The sequence below is a fragment of the Drosophila rhopaloa genome, unplaced genomic scaffold (genome assembly GCF_018152115.1).
Source record: "Drosophila rhopaloa isolate 14029-0021.01 unplaced genomic scaffold, ASM1815211v1 contig_167, whole genome shotgun sequence".
NCBI lineage: Eukaryota > Metazoa > Arthropoda > Insecta > Diptera > Drosophilidae > Drosophila > Drosophila rhopaloa.
In genome coordinates, this window is record NW_025335047.1 from 7029171 (window position 1) to 7050705 (window position 21535).

At 40.9% G+C, this 21535-nt stretch overlaps 4 protein-coding genes across 4 annotated transcripts; 2 read left to right on the top strand and 2 right to left on the bottom strand.

Annotated features, from left to right (window-relative positions):
• Nucleotides 1-3777: 3777 nt before the first annotated feature.
• Nucleotides 3778-10088, top strand: LOC108043150 (acyl-CoA Delta(11) desaturase). The gene is made up of 4 exons (XM_017121715.2): nt 3778-4537; nt 7437-7567; nt 8243-8634; nt 9230-10088. Exons 1-4 carry the CDS (start codon nt 4114-4116, stop codon nt 9666-9668), a joined length of 1386 nt encoding a protein of 461 aa, XP_016977204.2. The 5' UTR covers nt 3778-4113; the 3' UTR covers nt 9669-10088.
• Nucleotides 10089-14997: 4909 nt separating this feature from the next.
• On the bottom strand, nt 14998-16156 carry LOC108043149 (trafficking protein particle complex subunit 1). The gene is made up of 3 exons (XM_017121714.2): nt 15947-16156; nt 15747-15889; nt 14998-15231 (listed from the first exon to the last, which is right to left on the bottom strand). The coding sequence occupies exons 1-3, from the start codon at nt 16043-16045 to the stop codon at nt 15036-15038; spliced, it is 438 nt and encodes a 145-aa protein (XP_016977203.1). The 5' UTR covers nt 16046-16156; the 3' UTR covers nt 14998-15035.
• Nucleotides 16157-16396: 240 nt separating this feature from the next.
• LOC108043148 lies at nt 16397-18743 on the bottom strand. Its single transcript, XM_017121713.2, has 5 exons — nt 18402-18743; nt 18234-18351; nt 17092-18174; nt 16911-17035; nt 16397-16854 (listed from the first exon to the last, which is right to left on the bottom strand). Exons 1-4 carry the CDS (start codon nt 18618-18620, stop codon nt 16965-16967), a joined length of 1491 nt encoding a protein of 496 aa, XP_016977202.2. The 5' UTR covers nt 18621-18743; the 3' UTR covers nt 16397-16854; nt 16911-16964.
• A 310-nt stretch (nt 18744-19053) lies between these two features.
• On the top strand, nt 19054-20926 carry LOC108054048 (pyridoxal phosphate homeostasis protein). Its single transcript, XM_017136798.2, has 5 exons — nt 19054-19292; nt 19358-19570; nt 19996-20143; nt 20209-20450; nt 20508-20926. Exons 1-5 carry the CDS (start codon nt 19200-19202, stop codon nt 20574-20576), a joined length of 765 nt encoding a protein of 254 aa, XP_016992287.1. The 5' UTR covers nt 19054-19199; the 3' UTR covers nt 20577-20926.
• Nucleotides 20927-21535: the final 609 nt, after the last annotated feature.

A 21535-nucleotide genomic window follows, 5' to 3' on the forward strand; every position in this document is an offset into this window, starting at 1 on the left:
GTAAACAAACTAGCTTACAAATCACAGTTCGGCCTAATTATGCATTCCCATTCACACAAAGAGAAAATAATATATATTTATAAATAATAAAATATAGGGTAACATGAAATCGGTTTTATATAAGTATGATAATGATATTTGAATATCAAGTGATCTGATAATAATATTTTCATAATAATATCATAACAATTGATCAAATATAAATTATGATAACATAATTTCGGGTATTAACACGCCTCGCACACCTACAATGTGTAGAATGGATCTTTGATATCATTTTTTCCTGTGCACTGCCTAGTTCCAATTTCAAATCCAAGTTCGAGTTCGCCGCCTCTTCCTATTTCTCTTTCGGTTGTTTACAGATGCCAATTCATTTGGCAATCGGTTCGTTTGCTTTCCCATGCTCGAATCGGCTGGGTATCGGGATATGGGTATATACATACATCTATGTTCGGCATCAGGTGCTTTGTGCCTGCGTTATGGGTTGTGCCTAATGATTTTATTAGCCAAACGCAATGTGTGTTCAGTGGCTGTGTGGCTGATTGATTCGTCAATATTGACACCGCACTCAGTGCCTGCCCAGAAGCCTTTTCCAATCCATCCTCCGGCTCCTCCGATGTTTGCTCATCAAACTTGGTTTAGGCAAACTGTGCGCCTGACTTGGATCACATCGATCGATGCTAAACAGCCTGGCCATTCTAATATACCCCCACCCCTGCCCCCGTGCGTGTAATCCACCTGGGTGTGAACATTCCACACTTAACGCAACTCCACTGACTCACATTTGAGTCGGCCACTTGTACCAATTCCTAATGACTCTGCACTGAAGTGATTACTAATGAATTTGCCTGCTAAAAGCTGGCACACTTAAAACATTTTATGACCTACAAGTGCGTGAAATGACATACGTGTGGTGTAAGGAAAACGACTTGAAGTAAAGATCGCTTTGCCAGTAGATAGGCAATGTAAATAGATTTTCTAAAAAATTTGTGTAAATCATAAAATGCTGATTTTAAAATTTTATTCTCTCATTAGAATGATTCGGTAATGACATATAAAATTTTTGGAATGGGATTGAATTATAAAGTATATATTCTTCTTAAGGTAATAATAAACAGTAAAAAGAAGAGCATGTGTGTTTTAGGAAATAACAACTTGGGAATTGTAGCTTAAGCATTTAAAAGTTTACCTTTATAAAAGCCTAAGTTTTTTTTGAATTGAAGAACATGACAGTTGTATAAAATTTAATTTTTCCATGTAAGTAATAGTACTCCCTAGATCTTTCTGAGTGTATCCCTATTCACTTTTAGCTGTTTGCGCTGTGGCAGATTTGAGATCTGAGATCCGCTCCGCTCTGTGGCAAATTGCAGTCGCGTCGCGTTCTGCGCTTTGTTTAGTGTTAATTTGTTTTCCATAAACCGACTGAGCGACAGTTGAAGGTTGCACAAATACGTGAAGTACGCAAAATCGCTGTTGACTGGTCGGCTTATGCAACTCTATGGCTACCATAGGCCCCAAAAAATATCTCACTTCGATACGGGCAGGTGTGTTTGGATGCTGGGGGGTCAACGCTGTTGAATGGAGCTCCGAAAAACCTCACCATTCACGGCCTAATCGCTGGCAAATTGAAATATCTCGCGCATGAATGACTGTCTTTTGAGCGTGCGGCCAAGAACAGTGGAACGGGAAGCGATTAGGCAAAAAATAAGCACACACATGTGTAACTCATATTTATGGGTACCTGAACAATAGTGAGCTGGCTTTGTTAGGGGGAACTTTTTGGCCAGAACCCTCATATAAAACGCTGACAGTGCGAAATGAGAAGCTGCGCAATATATCAAAGTGGTTTCCAATGATTTCGAGTTGGCTGTTTGTTTATAAACAAAGCATTCCCCAAGCAGCGGACAATTTCCAAGCTCTTTTCTGTTTTTCTGTGGCTTTGCATAATTGGCTAATGGCCGGGGTCTTGCAACATCAGCACCTCATCAACAGCATCTTGCAGATATGCGCCACACAACACCATTTACAGTGGGCCGAGATCAAAGGGTTCGGTCGCGTGACACTGTGAACGTTTGCAGATTCGGAAATTGAGTTCGGAGAGTTTTGGAGAAGCTGTAAACCAACTTTACGATGGGACAGAGGGCTTCCTTGGCTCTGGGGTTTCGGTTTTATTTCGCCGCGGGTTCGTCGCTTTTGCTTTTGGATTTTAATTAAGTTCGGTTTCTGTTTCTGTCGCCGCGGTTACGTAAAGAGAAAGCAACTCTCGTCAGTGGGTCTTCGGGAACTGAACTTCATGATCATCGAACGGCTTTTGACTTTGGTCAACACCACGCACACATCCACACCTTTAAGCTGCTGTGTGGTGGAAGCCCAGTTAAAAGATGATGACTGGAATCGATTTTTATAAATACTTTAAGCTTGCAAAAGGAGAGATTGTCCGCATGCAAATGATCAACAGAATCGCAGAATCCAGTGGCTTCGTTTAAATTAGAAATCGCCAAGGGAAAGGTCTTATTTGAATATCCCCCTTGAATCGAGAACCTAACGGGCATATGGGTTATGGGCCCTTGACGACAAGAGATCAAGTGTGCGAATCCGTCAATAAAGGAAGTTTAACTCTTTCAATTAGCATGCTGAAGTGCTAGCCACGTTTTGAATTCGATTTCAATTATCAAATGCAATTAGAATCGTCTGAGTTACTTTGTGGATCGTCAGTAACATTCGAACATTCGTGAGTAATCGTGAGAAGTGCCGGCAGACTTCTTGTCGGTCTCTGAGTTATTTTTCTTTTTTTTGACTGCCAGGGGGGCATAAGTCGGGTGCGAAAGAGTTGTCTGGTCAGTCAGATAAGAATCGACATAAAGGGGCAGACCCCGTGGTACTGTGTATTAAACACATTGGATTACTATCAATCTACCTCGTGGGGTGTTTATTTATCTTAAATTCATAAAGCTTTCTAAATTAATTGTATATTAAACTAATTTATACAGATTTTGGAATCATGAACTTTTCCCTTTCAAAAAGATGGTTGTTTACTAATTTATTTGCGAGCTCTATACCATTTAAGGCTATCATTAAGGCAACATTGAGAAATAATTTCGTTAATGAAAAGCTAACATTATTTTGATTATAACCAATTAGATAAGTGATCTACTTTTAGTTTTGATTACAGATCAGTCTGTGATGGATTGAACAGAAATCAATCTTATGTGTATTTTCGCCGAAGCAGGTGGTTAAGGGATTGCAAATAGTTAGCTGACCTTCTCGCAATAGAAAACTATTGATATCTAGACGCCAACTCATAAGTGAATGTAATCTTTCCCAACTCCCCAGCCTTTCTTCAGTGTCTTGAGTTTCCCGCAGAGACAAAGTTCGACCTACTGATGCATGACACCCAAAGACCCACACATTTGGCGTAAATTCGAGGTAGCGTAAATTCAGAGCTGCTGACTGCGCTGCTGATTCTGCGACGAAGTGCCGATCCGAAGTGGAACACGAAGCTATAGTCGGGGCTGTGCCGAAGCTATATCCGAAGCTATAGCCGAAGCGGTTACAGGTGGTTGGTCGTGTGTGTGTGGTGGCATAATCTTGGCCTTCTTGGCCATTTCGTCTCTCCATTTCTTTTCTTTACCTTTTGTGCGGTGCGTCGGCTCGGAAACTCCGTCAGTCAGTCGGTCAATCAGTCAACTTTGGCTCAGTCGCGGTCGCAGTCGCCGTCGCCGTCGCTGCTCAGGTGTATAGCTCTGCCCAGGTAAGCCGCATAGGTAGGAATTTACACTTTTGGCTACGATCATTTGTCTACGGAACGGCGTCGCGTTGAGTTCGTTAGACGCGGAAAGGAAAGGAAAACCCCTTAAGGCCAAACGACTTACAAACAATAACGAACCGCGTCCGCAGAAGTGACTGTGTGTCTTTGGAAGAAAGCCAAACTCCAAACGCCACCACCGACTCTGGGCCAAGTACTCCGGCAATTAGGCCCTTTGAGTGTTTGTGTTAAGCTGTGAAGAAAGTTCGGCGAGTGTGCGTGCGGCAGTTACGAAACGCGGTTTCCGCCGGCGAACCCAAAAAAACCCCGGGGGCCCAGAGAGAAATACATATCTGTGAAAGCGAAAAATGGGTCACCTTTCCACCTCGGAGCGAGTGTGCAGCAAGACGCCGGCCATTTCGGGGGATTCGAGTCCCCCACTTGTGGCCAGGAGGTCCAAGTTGGCCAACGGGGATGCCCAGCAACAGGTGCGGCGAGGCGAGGATTCCTCGCCGGAATCAGCGCCCCGCCCGAAGCTGCAACTGCCCCTAAAGAGGGAGGAACCTGCGCGGTCGGAGATCCCCAAGGAGATCGCCAAGCACGTGCCCAAGGATGCCATCGATCTCGAGGAGTACACCCGCACCTTCGTCGGCGATCGCGTGTTGGGATGGCAGTTCCAGGCACCGCTCAAGTGGGACAAAGTCATCCAGATCTCACTGCTCCACATCGTGGCCGGAATCTGCCTGCTGACCTATCCGCTGCGAAACCTCAATTGGTATACCACCATCTGGTGTAAGTATATATCTCGGTCGAATATGCACCGTCTAACTCATCCACATCCATCCCATCCGGCATTGCGTAATGCCCACTCTCTCTTTCTATCGGTTCGAATTTGTAAATGGTGGAATGGGGATAGGTGTGGAAACAAAGAGTCATCTCTGATCGATGCTGTAAAGAAAAGAAATATTGCACAGAGAAAAAATAATACTCATATTCAAAACTGATTGATAGCTTCACAAATTATTCATTAGATGAATTTTAAATGGATAAATCGCACTAGGCTTTAGGAAATTAGACATCTTCCCATCTTCATTACAGTCATTTCTGACATTTATAAACATATAATAAATATATTTTATAAATGATGATTGAATTTACAAAACACAGCGGAATCAGGGTTTTTAAGGCAGTTAATTTTTTTTAATAGTCAGCTTTTTATTGCTTAAAGATCTCATCTTTTGCTTAAAGAGTAATATTTTTCTGTAAGTGTAGATCTGTTGTTGGTGTCGCTGATGATGTTGTCTTTACAGTTTCCACTCCCCCAATATTTGTTGCCCCACCAATTATTTGCAATTTAGCGCGCCCAGCGTTTTAAGCCCCTTGGCGTTTTCTTTCTCTGGGCCATTACAAAATGCGTCCCCATGTTATTGCCTTTAATTGATTACCGCTTAACACGCCGCCCCTTTCCCTTTCCCCCTTTGTCCCCTTTCCCCTCGCAAACGCCCTTCAGCTTCTGCTTTTTGTTATACGACATGTGTTGAAATCTCTTTCATTGGCTTTACTTTGGGCTTGGGTTTTGGGTTTTGGGTTTTCGGCTGGCATGCAATTTCAGTCTCAGCATAAAAATTGACTGACACAGGTGGATTGCAGAAAAGCAAAGCAAAACGTGCTGGTCTACAATAAATATGCGGTCACAAAGAGAGGTGACAGAGACAGAGAGAAAGAGAAACAAGAATCGCTTGACACAAATTTATTTGGGGCTTTTATAGATCTACCCCACTGTTATTGCAGTAAACAAGGTTGAACTAGAAATTTCTGGGTCTTAAGCTTACCCAAAGGTTAGAACTTAATCAGACGAATATTTATTAATTTTAAATAAAATATTTTGTATTCCTAGATTATGCTAGAAATTTCTGGCATTTTCTAAGAAACTTTATCAAACCACAAAAGCTGATTTATCTGTTCTGTAAACACAGATCTTCATGGTTACCCTTCTTTACTTGTACATTACCATTTTAGATCTCATTTTACATTTACCAATTTCATATATTTCTCAAGACAAAAGATGATTTATCTGTTCGGTAAATACTGACTCAATTTATGAGCACTTCACATGCGAGCAGAGCAAAAAATCAGTTGACATTGAGACATACTCAAAGGGGAAAATCATTGGGGGATCCTCCATAACCGATTTCGTTTTCAACGGAATTACCACAGCCTACGAAGCTGGGTACTTGGGCACTTCCCTCTTAATGGCTGTACAGCGAAAAATGCCTTAATACCTGGTAATTTTCAATATTTATTGCGCATTGTGCGGCCAGACAGGCAACAAAAGTAAAAAAATAAATACAAGGAGTATCCTTGTATGAGGAGCATCCCTATTTGGGGCGTCGAGCTCGTAAATATTTTGGCAAATTGCCGGGCGAACGTGCAGCGCTTAAAGATGCTCGCTGGCATGCTGGGAATTATCATCTTTTGCCGGTTTCGTAGATGGCGAAAATTGTCGTGCTCAGGCCAAGATATTGATTAAATTCGACAGGCTTAAAAAAAAAAAAAAACCTCCGAGGGAACTTACATAAACGCATTAACATTGGGCGTTAATGAAGCTGGCCAAAGAACTAACATTTATATGAAGACAAGTCAACGCTCTTGTCGACTCAGGGACGTTGTTTCTCAGTTGTTTTTCAGTCTTGGGATCAAAAAAGATAGTCAGTGGTATAGCTAATGCGGCTAAGCGATTCAGCGATCTCCGAGTCAATTCAAAATCTAATTTCGAAACAACCTGAACTTGGATTTTTTTGCAATGGCCCCAAGTTGCACTGCATTTAAAATGCAAATATCCAATTTAAAGATTACCCGAAAACTGTTCTCTCAGATTTGCATTCCTCAAGTGTAAATAGGAATATTTAGAAACCTCGTCTTAGTTTTATGATTCTAAGAAAATAGATTTGAGTTTTTATTATTGGTGACTGTGAAGAATTCCGTAAGCCTTAGACGTAACCCATTTGTGGGCATACCAATGTTGAATTTGATCATTTCCGGACTCTGTGATGGCCTTTAATTGTTATTTTCATTTTTTTTGGTAAGACCCAACTGGTTTTTGTCGCAACATTGTGAAGGCTAATCTTTCCTCCAATCAAACAAGCGATCTATGAAATTCCCATTCAGTGAAATCGTTAATAGTTCATTAGTTGGTTGCCGAAATGTGTGGTGAGGTGTGAGCATATTTCAGATCCTCCTCTATCATGGATCGTTAGGCGATGCGGAAAACCCCTTCGTGGGTCGTATCAATAAGTCATTACTTCTAATTGCACCCACAGCAATTATCCAACTCAATGAGATGGTGACAATGGCATTTTGCATATTCTAAGTGAGGAACTAATGGAAGAGATCGTCTGGGCTGGTTTGTACCTGTGTGATTTCAATGTGAGTGATATTTCTGATAATTTCCAGAATCGTGATCTGTCATTCACCGGATTTATATAAAGTTCCCCTAACATCCAACCTTGTGCGATCTCGGTTCTCTTTTATACTCCATTTGTTTGTCGGCGGAATTAGCACCCTGCCTCAAATAGCTCAATTTGCGGAAATGTAATTTCGGGTTTTTCTTTTGGCATCCAATTAGCACTGCCTTTGTCCGAATCTTTATGGCCGACACTTACATCTATCTTTTAATTTATGTATCTTGCAGCATTCTTCGTTGGCGGCGTGGCTGGATTTGGAGTTACGGCCGGAGCCCATAGGTTCTGGACCCATCGAAGCTACAAGGCCAACACCGTGTTGCGATCCATACTGATGGTCTGCTACTGCGTGGCCGGACAGGTGAGTTTCTGAAGATGAGGATCCCTCGGATTCCTCGACCTTTGGCACACGTAATGCCACCTGAAGAGTTGTCCGCAATTTGCCAATTCATTTGACGCGCCACCTTCGGTTTTTTTTTTCGGGGCTGTAATGCAATTAACATTAATTGCATCATTAAGTATAACAACTTAATGCCTGTCGCGACTGACAAACTGTAAAATTGACAATTCCAACTACTCGCGACTGCGACGACCGGCAAAAGTGTTTTGCTTTGTGTATCTCGCAGATACATTTGTCTTATTTAATGACTGCAGCGATTAAGCGCAGCAGCTCTCAGCCGCAAAAGTTTAGATTTTGATGGGGAGCGCGAAAGATATATATATACTGTGCAACCTGCAGATTAAGAGGAACAATCAAATTTGATGGAGTGTTAAATGAACCCCGCTGATTGTCACTTTTAGATAAGGATTCCTCGCAGGAGGCATTTTATGTTCAGTAAAAAATTATGTTCGTTTTTACAATCAAATTTGTTATATTTTATGAGGCATTCATGTTGGATATTTCGTTATTTTCAAAGAGATAGTTGTGTAACGTCTTAGAAACTATAAACATGATATTTAAAATGACTAGGAAACCTTTAGCTTATGCCATATTTGCAGCTCATCTTCCGAACTAATATGATATAATTTATTTCAGAACACCCTGTACGACTGGGTTCGGGACCATCGAGTTCACCACAAGTACTCGGAGACGGATGCGGATCCCCACAATGCGAACAGGGGATTTTTCTTCTCCCATGTGGGATGGCTGATGATGTTGAAGCACCCGGAAGTTCTGCGTCGCGGTCGCCAGATCGACATGAGCGATATTCTGGCGGATCCCGTGGTGCGATTCCACCAGAAATACTTCATCCCCCTGAAGACCTTCTTCTGCTTCATCTTGCCCACCGTGATCCCAGTTTATTGCTGGGGTGAAACCTGGACGCTGGCCTTTGTGCAGCAGTGCCTCTTCCGCTACGTGAGCAGCCTGAACTTCACCTGGTCCGTGAATAGTGCCGCCCATCTCTGGGGATCCCGCCCCTACGACAAGTAAGTCTTCCCCCACAAATATTATGTCAATAAAATGCTGACATTAACATATGGCATTTTGAGCATGAATACAGGTCACTTCCCCATTACTCAATGCATTGTTCTGCTGACATGGCATGCGAAAAATAAATCTCCCGCGTTAACACCTTTCAGATAAAAATAGAGTGAAGAATGTATGAACACAAAATACAAAGAGATCATATTTTTAGCTCGCATAAAAATTGTTAAAGAGTAAAGTCCACATTAGTTAAGTATATTTTAGATCGTGTTAATAGGTTGTAGTTTTCTTTAAAATGTGGATGATATTATTCAACATAAATAGGTTGTGTTATGTGTATCGAGATGCTTTTGTAATATAACTTTTTTTGCCATTTTCTCATTCTTATATTTTGACATATTTCAATTATAGCCCAAAAAGAGGTTATGATTTATGAGACGAAAAGCTTTGTTTTTTTTTTAAAAGACACTTATTGTTTTCTCAATTGGGTTTATTTACCTCACTTCTATAGAAAGATCTAACTGATTTCTTAGTTAAGTTTATTGAACCTACTTCTAAAGATAGATCTAACTGATATCTTATTATCTTCCTCATCAGGCGGATCATGCCCAGCGAGAACATCTACGTGTCCCTGTTGGCCATGGGCGAAGGATGGCACAACTACCACCACGTCTTCCCCTGGGATTACAAAGCAGCTGAGCTGGGCAACTACACCGTCAACTTCACCACCATGGTGCTGGATGCCTTCCACAAGCTGGGATGGGCCTGGAACATGAAGCAGCCGTCCAAGGAGCTGGTGCGTCGCACCCTGGAGAAGTACGGCGATGGTACTCACGCCTCCCAGATGGGCGGTCCTGAGGAGTTCAAGGATGGAGTGGTGGCCGGAGCCACCATGGTGGGCCACGTGCACTACGCTGAGGTTCCCGATCCGGATCTGGAGTACGATGCCGAGTCCAGCAGCACGGAGAGCGCCAAGCTGGACGAGAACGAGAACGAGGGCGAGCGGATGAAGAAGTCGAAGAAGGTGGCCAACTAGAGATCCCTAGATTTCGGGATACTGGCGTCCAGGCATCTAGAGATCGAGATGGGCTCGCGGATCACTGATGGGAAGGAACGTCACTTTATCTTGCGTCTATGCGAGGGCGGGACATAGTCGATAATCGTTTTTTAAATTAAACCCTATTCTATCATTATCTATATCTTCACTCCAAACCAACACACTTGCACCGCAATGGTTAACACTCACACAGATACACACTCACACACACAACCAGACACCCCCACATCCACTCATTTTCGTATCTTCATTTGTGTAGGTTTAGGTATTTAGCAGATAGCACGGTACGACATAAGTTATAAGTCACACACAAACTTACGTATAAACGACAACAACAAAATATGCCGAAACAAATAAAAAGAAAATAAATATTTACAAATAAAAACAATTCAAAAATCTAATATGAATCGCATTTCCATTGGTCAATGATCGGGGCTCTCTGAGGTATTGTCTTTTTTAGGGAGTGACAAATACCTGGGCATAAAATATGAAGTAATCCCATTCACTTTGTAATGAGCTTAAGATGTGAACTTGGAAAGTTTTTAGTGCCTGGAAAAAACCTCCTTATTCAAATGAACCATAAGTGCGAAAACAGTTTTTGAATAAATCTTTACCTGAGATCAACAATTTACGTCCATTACGTCTAATACCAAATCTTCCATTAAATCTGGAATTATCCGGCTAGGAAGCTGCCAACTTCAAAGTACTAGGAAGCTTTGAACATTATCAATTCAAGTAAACAAGAAGCGCGAAAACTGTTTTTGAATATATATTCTTAAATATAAGCAAGCCTAGCCTATATCAACAATTGACGTCAATGTTGAAGTTGTGAAATCGATAAGCAAACCCATTATAAGAACTCAGTCTTATATTTGCTAGTGAGTCAAAAAATAAATATAGCCATGGCAGTTCAAAAGTATTAACAGAATATAAATGAAGACCAAACACTTAAAAGATGAGTTTTTTAGTGACAAAATGTTTTGATACTTTTCCATATTTAAGTAACACCCAGGTTTGTCTATTTTAAATTAATTTTTTTGTTAGCTTAGACGTTTTAGTGCTATTTTACAGTCAACATTATTTATTGAAAACACTCTAAATTCCGTAGTCCGTAAGATCTTTAGGTACAACTTTACACATATTACGACTTGCAAAATTTAGAACGTTTTCAAGGCATTATTTGTTTATCTGCTTTCCTAGAAGGGCATTGACAATAATTGCACAAAAACATCTCATCTTATAAAAGATGAATGTGCTAAAATAAATATGTACCCATATTTAAGGTTGACAAAAAAAAGATGATAATCAGTGCAGCAAAGGCCCTACTTTAAGTGTATCTTAACAATCATCGAGGCATTGTTGTAGGTGAAAACATCGCCCACTTTAAGTAGCTTCGTCTTAAAATATATAGTTTAGATGCAAATTGAAGTCGTAAGCCCACAATGAGATTTCCCTTTCACCCACCCACTGAAACGAAACTATTTACAGGTCACACTTAATGACAATTTGAGGCTGTGACGAAATTAAGATGCAAATGGAAATGAGAATGGGAAATGGAAACGACTTTTGCCATTGTTATGAACACCATCGTCATCTAAATCACTATTTTACACATTTAAGTGGACTGAGTAGGCGGGACTAGGCGGAGTTAGTCGTTGCTTAGGCGCCAACAGGTTTCCCTCGACTTTGGACTACGTGACGAAAGAGGCGTCCAATCTGGGGATCGTGTCATCGTACAGTCACAGGAACTGACGCAAGGAACCGCGACTAGACGCAGTGACTATACTAGTTCCTTAATCGATTTACTAACTTCCCCACATGCCCCATCTGCCCCTCAGTTCCTCTATTCAGACAGGCCTACGTGCACTTGGCACGTACACCGAACTCAATCTCAAGAACGAGAACCTTGAAAAGGTTCAAGACATCAGACATTCAAGGGGAATTCCTGGAGCATCGCCCTTTTTGCATCAAGTGGATGGGAATTCCCGATTACCATAAAACTTCATTACTCAAGCCACACTCTGTTTTCATGACTTGTAGGCTTACAGAGAAAAGATCTGATCATTTTATAAATATTTATATATAATTATTTCTTGATTGATATTCAGAAAATTAAATAAGTGTTGGTTAGAAAGAGTTTCGAGGAGGTGTATTTTTGTAATACTTTAGTTGATAGGATAACACATTTTAAAAAGGGAAAATCATTTAAACAATCTTATAATATTTTATACATATTTTTATTACCCTAAAGTTTTAGGAAAGTATATAATATTAGGGTTACTTTCTTGTATCCTTCAGTTGAAAGGATAAACCATTCGAATGGAAAAAACATATGAACAATCTCCTGTTATTTTATAAGTGTTGTTCACTTATACACCAATTGTTGGGAAGGTCAAGTGCTTTGCCAATACAAACACTTCAAGCATTGGCCAAAAAAGCGAGACCCTATCGTGTCATCGTCATCTCATTAGCGCTGTCTGGCTGTCATCGCCACCTAATTGGTGACGAGCCAGTGGACACCTAACGAGCACTCAATTTGGCCCATTTTTGTGGGCCTAGTTAATTGAAGGTTGCCCCAGAGGGGCTGGACCGGGATTACATCAAACCATTGGTTGCCACTCATTGGAAAAGTTGAAAACTCGTCCAGCTCTGAAAACCAAGACCATGCCAAAAATCATTTTTTTTTCCTCACAATATGCTTCCGTTTATTTAGATCAGTTCGTTCTAGCAGCTCTATGGTTTTCATTGGGTTAGGGTCTGAACATTACATGTTTTTTATTATTGCCTTTTTATTAGTTTCCATAATCAAGTACTAAGTACAAATTAATGTTTCGTAGGGAAGGAAACAAACTACCAAGGATTAAGATTAGCTATTTAGTTAGTATAACATATGTTGTATGTGCCTTCATCGCTCTGTTTCCAACAACTTAAATAAGAGGCTTGTCCATCGGGTCAAATCAAATGAATATTCTAGAAGGTTTTCTAGAATTTTACGCAAAGAACTTGGATCTCTCTTTTATAATCGATGACCTTAAAACGTGTTATTCCACTTTCATTTAGATTCTGCTGTGGACAAAGTTCACATTTTCATTCATTCCAGAACTCTTAAATATTTAGCTTAGTTACGTTCGTTATACTTGTATCTATTTTTAGCTAATTTTAATTAATATTTTTCTGTTTTCAAGTGGGAGATAAACAAATGATCGGTGGTGAGGCAACCCAAATCCCTTTGGGGGTAAACAATACTGCCCTTGCCTGAACTCTGACTGTGATATCTAAAGATTTATGCGAAATATATGAGATTTCTTTTCGAGCATTTCCCCCAATTTGGCTCGGCAAAACAACCATTTTTGGTCAGCGCTAGGCCTATGAATTTGCATAATATTTCAATGTGCCTTGCCGATGGGCTTGTTTATGGGTATGCTGGCAGATCAGGTCCGCCTCCGGTTGGCCAAAGGGCCTTGATCGCCACACGAGATTCGTGTGGGTGGTCGCATGGCGGTGTCTTCTCTCAAGATTGCTGTCTCTCTTTCCCCGGGGAAATCAACTAAATACCCGGCACAACTGCTCGTTAAACTTTTAATTACGCACGGGAAAAGGTTGCAGCGGTCGTAAAGCAATCAAGATAGCGGTCATTTAATGACGTGACCGGGCGACAATTTCCAATTCCTAAGCGCTGACCAGCAAACCGTTAATAACCTTGCCGCGGATCCGGAGTTGGTGACGAAAACCACAGACGAGTAACCCGAAATTTGCGTAACTTTTGCGAATGGAAACAGAAAGCTTCGTCTCCGGCACTCCGATTTCCCCGGAGACCCCGTAAATCCCTACCAGATCCACGGTTAATTGGAAGCCGATGCGATGCCATCGAAGACCTATACCTACACCGATATGCAGCCTCTCTTTTGGAACTGGTCTCTAAAGATCCCAATCTATGGGTATGGGTTTGAGTGCCTATGTCTATGCAATTGCCGGATTTTGAAAGGGCACCTTCATGTGTATTTTGTAACCTGTGCGTGCGTTCGTTGGTATTTTCGGGTTTTCTCGGGCCAAATTTCGGTGGTCCATAGGTTCCATCATTTGCTTTTGATGTCCGGCCTAGCTGTTTGATTTATTTGTGCTTTTCGGCCTGGACGTTTGGCTTTGAAATTGATTTCTTCGATCGCGGAGAAAAGAAACCGCTTTGTGGTTCCATTTTTATTGTCCCGCCAGCGGCTTTTGCAATGTTAAAAACCCGTTTTAAAAATTCGTCAAAGACAATGCGAAGAAAAAAAAAGAGCGCTAAAACATACAAAACATATTTAGTTCAAATGTCTGGTGACTTGCACAAAGTTTTGAATAAGTGAGACATCGGTGGTATAGGAAAGAGCATTCACAGCGGTATCTGTGTATTGCCATATTTGTATATTTGCTAGTTCATGCTGCCGTTGTGGATCCGCAATAGCGGAGCTAAAGCGACTGGTTTCGGCGGCTTCAACTTCACGTGCTGCTCCCCCGATTATGGATGCATTCTGCAAATCATTTTCATTTTCCTCGGCTTCAACGGATAGTTGCGAAAACCCTTGACGCGAGCTCAGCTGTCTGTTCAAAAATTGCAGTTACACGTGCAAAAATAGGGCCAAGACAACTTACATCATTTATCAGATCACTTTCATCTTGCTAAATATTCACCCTAATATCTCTATCAACTAATTAATATTCAAAAAAAGCCATAAAATTATTTGATTAAAACAAATTTTAACTGCCTTGGAAATCATATACATATTTGATCTTATCAAATATTTATCAGTTAAGTTTTTATACTCTAGTCGCTAAAAGCTCTTCCTACCAAAGTCAAAGGCAAGTGTGGAAGTCATAGAGTTTTCGGGGTTGTTCAAGACATTGGAAGCGGATTCTGTGATATTTCTAAGATTAGATTTTTCGTAAAATCATTTAATTTTCAACGTGTAATCCCTACCAGTCTGCAGCGGCACCCGCTCAGTCAGTCATTTATTCAGACATTCAGTTTATCAGTTGTTCGTGGAACTGACTAAAACTCCGAGTTGCAGTCACCGATTTGACATTTGTCCCCCTTTGTCAGTGCTGGTCGGTGGACAGTGGACAACAGAAAAAGACAGGGCTTGCGCAACTTTGGGGCCAGTTTTTTTCTCGCCGCCCCGCAGATAATTTTTAAGTGCATACCATTTCCGGAGCCCGGATCTCGCGGGCTGCATTTCAGAGCACTTGTCAGCGTAATTTGCAATTCGGAGCTAATGACATAGACCTTTGAGTTTCCGAGTTCAAAATTTGCATAGCATTCGCTATTGGCTTGGTAATGGGAATATGAGCTTAAAGCTATTTATTTGCTTAAATATTGCGAATGCCGAAGATGGGGGATTGCCTGACGAACTCGTCCAGCTTGGACTGGAACAGCTCCGAGGTGACCACTGTGCCGGGTGTCCACAGTGGATCCCGCACCACGAACTCCACCCACACCTTGGCGTACATCTGCTGCAGCAGCTCCTTTACGTTGATTGCCGTCGTGTCCGTGTTGAGAACGAATCTGTTGAAAAAGAATAGATTTTTGTAAAGATTCATATATCTTAAGTATTTAAAATTAAGGTTAAACGAAGAATGCCCCTTAAATAGAGTCAATGATATTTCAGTTTTTCTATATTTGGAGAACGGCAAATGATATGGGGTTTTGATGGGAAATTAAATTAAGCAACTCAATGAAACCGGATACTTAACGTGGAACATTTCATAATCTAATTGCGTTTAGACAAGTTGTGACGTCACACAGTATTAAATTACAACTTTTCAGTTAATTCCGTTCGGGTTTTTGTATGGATTACAGAGAGTGCAGTTAGTTTTTTAAACGGATTACCAATTTACATTAAAATTATTTAAAGCTTTGAGACTTTTAAATATGATGTATGAATGCAGGTGAAGTCGAGTTTAACATCATTTGCAAAAGTATAACGCACTGGTACTGGTACTGATAAGATCACTATAGATGCATACAGTTGTAGATGCTCTAATTCCTATTTATCCTATTAGTTTATTAAATAAACTCACTTCAATCCCGAGGGAGTTTCCAGATAATGTAGGGCGTAACGATTGGTCTTATAGTAGAGGAATCCTTCCCGCGGATCATGGGGCGAAATCTTGCTCACAAAGGACTTGATTGAGAAGAGCATGCCGTAGGTTAGTTTAGCTTCCTGAGAATAAACAGATTTAATAAATAAAAATCGTAGAATTCCTTATTTATAACTCACCTCTTCTCGGGTGATTCCCGACTTTTTCGTGCGATTCCATTCTGCGTAGTGGAGTAGCGTTCCGAACTTATCAAATATGTACAGATTGAAGATGGTCATCTTGTTGAAAGTATTCGGAATGGCATTAGCCTTGAATGGTGGGTTTTATTTATAATTTACGGAATGCTGCTTATTCTAAATCCCTATGCAAAACAAAAACATACGAATGGAGCTGCCAACTTCGTCCATATGGCTACTAGAAAATACCAAAACAGCTGTTTGAATGCGTTAGTCGATTTGGTGGATAAGTGCTGCCCATAAAACGTTAGCTTTTTATTATTTTAAATCTTAAAATGATTTTTCACAAGTACGACTTTAATCAGATGCAATTACTTATAAAGAAATATATTTAAAAATTTGTATTTGGTACCCAAAACATCAGTTTTAATCGCCAAACTTATTCAGGTAATACCATATCTTTATTTATGAATTTAAAGATTTCGTCTTACAAAAAGTATTACAAAATATTTTTACAAAATGCCTTTGCCGTGTTTATTTTGTTTAGGAAACACAGGAATTTAGATAAACATAGAAATTGGGCTCAGTTTTTTTCCTTCTTTTTCTGCTCGCTTAATTTGTCTTTTGATTTGACAAAACAGCACCCCTTTTTCTTTTTTTCCTCTTGCCCGGGTATCTCCACAACAAAGGGATACTCCCTTGGATTGTTCACTTGTTCACGGCTGGATTCTTGTTTCTGCGTTTTGTCTGGTGCCTTATCCTTTACTATATCTATTTTCGGCTTTGTTTTGACAGTGCTCTCTGAGGAGCTTTCACTTGACCGTTCATCGGTGTCATCGCAACTATCTATTGTCTTGGGATACTCGTCGAATTGGATAGTCTTTCTTGATTCAGTGCTGGTTTGTGAAGCGCTTTTGGAGAATATATTAATTTGAATGGCCTTTATAGGGTGATTTTATGCTCTTACTTGTCAGCCCCACTTTGAAATGTGGACTTTTTGCGAATACTGCTTCTGTCCATTCTAAAGTATCGGATTTAGCAGGCGATGTGGTTGGGCTCTGTACCGATGATCGTCATCCTTGCCCTGGTTACCTATTTAAACATAAATATTATACGTTTGTGAGTGATAAATCCTCCTGTTTACTTACTTGATTTGGATTTCCTTTGGGTTTCACGTCTGTCGCCTTGGCGATGACTTGCAATGAAGTTATCCTGTTTGGTGAGTAGAGCTCCTTCGAAGGTGGGATTATTTGAGATCTGACGGAATACAGCTGGACCACTGGCCTGCAAACGGCGGGCTTGGTACTCCCGGTTCTCTATCTTCAACCGCTCGTAGTGATCCTCCGGAAATTGCCGCTTAGTCACTCCGGAATGGCCATTGTTGCTCCGTCGCTGCTTCGATTGCTCCTCCGGTCGTCGACCTTGGGCTGGATGGGATTTATCCGAAGGACGACGGGCCTTAGACTCGCCACCACCTCCGCCATCTCTATGACCTTGAGATGAACGTCGTGATTCACCACCTCCTCGTGGATGTGAACTCTTTCGGGTTTCTTTAACTTCCCCACTGGTTATATTGGGTAATCGTCGAGAATCATTGGTATTGCTGGTTACTCCTTGACCTCGTCGGGATTCCTTCATTTCACCACTAGTAATGTTTGGTAATTTTCGCGATTCATTTGTGTCGCTGGTTATTTTTTGAGCCCTTCGAGTCTCCATAGCTTCTCGACTGTTTAAATTATGCTGCTTTTTGGATTCGTTGGAACCTCTAGTTTCTTTGGGGATTCTCCTTTCTTCTCCACTTGTTATATTGGGAAGCCGTTTAAGGTGCTCACTGGTCATGGCGGGAAGTCTTTTGGTGTCCACCACCCCACTGGTGATATTCGGGATTCGCAGGACATTCGACATCCGCTTGGACTCACTGCCTCCACCACTTCCACTGGCTCTTTTGGAGGAGTGGTGCTCCCTTTCGGGTTCGGGATTAACAGATCGCCAGAAAGGACGCTCCTGGCGATGTCTTCCCGGGTCTTGCGACTCCCGATGAGATGCGTGAGCTCGTCCCCGAGATCCTCGCCTGTTTTCCTCTTCCTTGCGTTGGCGGTCTGTTTGCAGGCTGGTTGTCCTCATGTTTTTCGTTGGTAACATAGGTAGTAGCGTTGGCATTTGGAAAGCATTTGGCGGGGTTAACATGCCACTGGTGTACTGCTGCACTTTTGGACTAATGAAGTACTCTCCTAGAAAGATATGTTTTATTTTAGATAATTTCAATTACTATATTTTAAGCTAAACTTACCAGGACTCTCTTCAGTGTCGGAGGTAAAAGGCGGCAAGTTGGCAGAGGTGCGTACATTCCGGAACATCTTCATACCCCTGTGACCAAATTGACTGATTTCCGGGAAGTAGGTGTCCCACTGCGAGTTTTTCCGTTAAATGGGCTTAAAATAAATATATCATTCTTTACCAAGTAGAATATTCCGTAGGCCAGCAAAATGGCCAACAGCAAGACAGCCGTGAACTTGGTGAACTGCATTAGGACGAACAGGACCACGCCTGCGAGGACCTCCGTGTGTGCCACTCCGAGGAACTCGAGGCAATGCCGGATTTCGCAGATCCTCATGGTCACCAGGTAGTCCACGACGGAGTTCAGGGAATCGCAGGCGCATCTGATGGCGTCCGCCATGGTTCAAGTAGAGGAGTCTGTCCGGGTCCCAGTGAAGGCATTTCTCCCTAGCACAGGGTTTCGAAAGGTTAAAATGCGGCAGCACTTTACTGCCAAGGCAAAGGCAATGGGATATTGTTTTTTTTGCAATTTATATTTAGGAAAAATTTTTAGGCTCCCAAAATCAAATAACAGATTATTTCCAATTGTAGAAATAATATCAAATGGTTCTTAATATAAAGAAAGATAAGTTATTATATTTTGTATTATTTATTAGTTTTATTGCTCTGCATTGACTACACTAAATAAATGTACAATTAATAATAATCATTGACCATTTTATACTCTTTCAGCCATCTGACTTTGAATTTTCCCGTTTTTTTAAGGAATTATATTTTCTTATTTTTGAAAATAGAGAGTATATTTTAGTATTTTTTAATGTTCAGTGGTCACACTATCAAACAGCTGATTTCTCAGCCGTGCTAATTTTGTTTTTATTTTTACAGGGCAACTTTCTTATCAGTAAAGTTTACTATTATAACTACGGTTTATCTGAGGTTATATATTAAGTAGATCTACCACTAACCCCTTCGCAGTTAAATGCTCAAGCGCACAATGGCGGAGTTCGACGTAAAAGCCGGCCTGCAGCACGTGTTGAAGCGGATTGATGAGGTGCTCCTGCAGCGTCCCAAGGTGGAATTATCCTGAATCGCCCCCATGTATGATCTCTTATATTTAAATTGTTATCTTTTTCTCAGGAAGTGCAAGCTGCAAAGCCCCTTCTCGTCGCAGTAAGCAAAACAAAACCAGCGGAGGCCGTAATCGAGGCCTACGAAGCTGGACAAAGAGACTTTGGCGAGAACTATGTGCAGGAACTGGAGGAGAAGAGCCGCCATCCGGACATCCTGGCCAAGTGTCCCGAAATCAGGTGGCACTTCATAGGTCACATGCAGAGCAACAAGATCAACAAGGTCAGCTTTGTTTATAAGTTTTAACCAAATAACTCAATCTATCTGGAGATGTCATTGAAGTCTGTAATAGATTGGTTCATTGGAATATGTAGAAACCTTTGCGAAGATTTAGTCCACAACGTTTTGAAGGCTCTAGAATCCAAAGTTTAAATATTCCAACTAAGGTATCTTCTAATTCCTTAATTGCATAGCAGCAAGATTAACAAAATCAACTCAGATTTGATTAACGATCTGTAACCACAAGGGAGGGTTATTTTGTTCTATTTTTTTTATCTAATCTAAGATTAGAAATCTGAAAACCTTCTTTTACTTCGAAAATTGGTTGTCTTCATAATCTCTACAAAGTATCCAAAGCTTATATAAAACTTACAACAACCGACAAATTTATTCCTTCTAATATGGTTCCTTCTTTACTCTTTTTACAGGTGCTGTCGGTGCCAAACCTGAGTATGATCCAAACAGTCGACAGCGAGAAGCTGGCTACCAAATTGGATGCAGCCTGGTCAAAAGTACAACCAGCTCCTGAGCAGCCGTTGCAGGTTCTCATTCAAATCAACACAAGTGCCGAGGACGGTGAGTTTGGAAACTCTAAACTAACAAATTAAATATACTTACTTCCTCTCCTTAAATTTTTTTAGTTAAAAGCGGAATCACAGCCAAGGATGCTACTGCGCTTTACCAGTTCATCAAGAGCAACCTAAAACATCTTAACCTGAGGGGCATAATGACTATTGGCGCTTTTGGCTTTGATTACAGCAATGGACCCAATCCGGATTTTGTATCGCTTATGCAAGTGCACCGATCCATCTGTGAGGCGCACTCTTTGGCTCCAGATTCGGTGCTCGTCTCCATGGGAATGTCCAACGACTTTGACAAGGCGGTAAGTCATAACCTGACTGGCCAAGATCTTTCTCTATAATCCGAACTATTATTTTAGATCGAGATGGGGAGCACAGTGGTTCGCGTTGGCACTTCTATTTTCGGCCATCGGGTAGCCAAGGCGTGAGGAGAGGTGCGCAGATGTGTTAGGAATGCGTTGCGGGCACTGAATACAGTTGATTCCCAATGACGTCCGACCTCCCGAGTACGCAGCCTCCAAGTTCGCTCATGTATCAGGTGGAACTGTGTATACCCAAACAGACTTACCCAGTAAATCGTTAAAGATGATTTGGCGTTTAAATTTAGAAAACCATGAGATAAACAAATGTTATGTGTAGGCTGTTATATTCCCTATTTGATTGTTAACCTCTCCATAAACAATGTTTCCAAAGTGTCAAAACCATAAATATTCCCAGATACTTGCGCACCTTGGAAAATTGAATACATTTGCCGCAGTTTTCATTAATTTGAACATTCCTTTGACTGTGTCTTTCTCGTTTTTTGCACTTTGTTCTATTTATAGTTTTTTGCATATATTCAATGCTACATTGCGTATTATATTGTGGGTAGTTTTCCTTGTATTCCTTCTTGTTTTGCTTGGCCATAGGCCAAAATGTCGCCTGGTATCGTGCCAATATTGCAGCGCCAAATGAGTTTTTGCAGAAAATCACTTTCAATGGAGCACGAAGAAGACTGCAGTCACTATTGATTTTCATTATGTCTGATCGATGAGTTATGAAGGCTTTCTCACACGAATCCCATCATTAATTGATATATTTTCCGTTAGCAATATATGCATTATACCTTTATTAATTATTGCACTAGAAAAGGGGGAATGAAAATGGATGACACACAACTTGGCAAAATGACGTCACATAAATATGTTTTCTTGGAATGTTTTGCTTATTATTAATCATTTAATTTTTTATTTTGGAGAACGCAAATAACCTAAAAGGAAAAACAACCAATTTCGGACAGTAAACATATATTTATGAATAAAATATGAATTTATATAAAAATAAATGTGTACTATATGGATTATATTTCGTAACAGTTCATAATAGATTTAAAATGTTTGTTAAAATT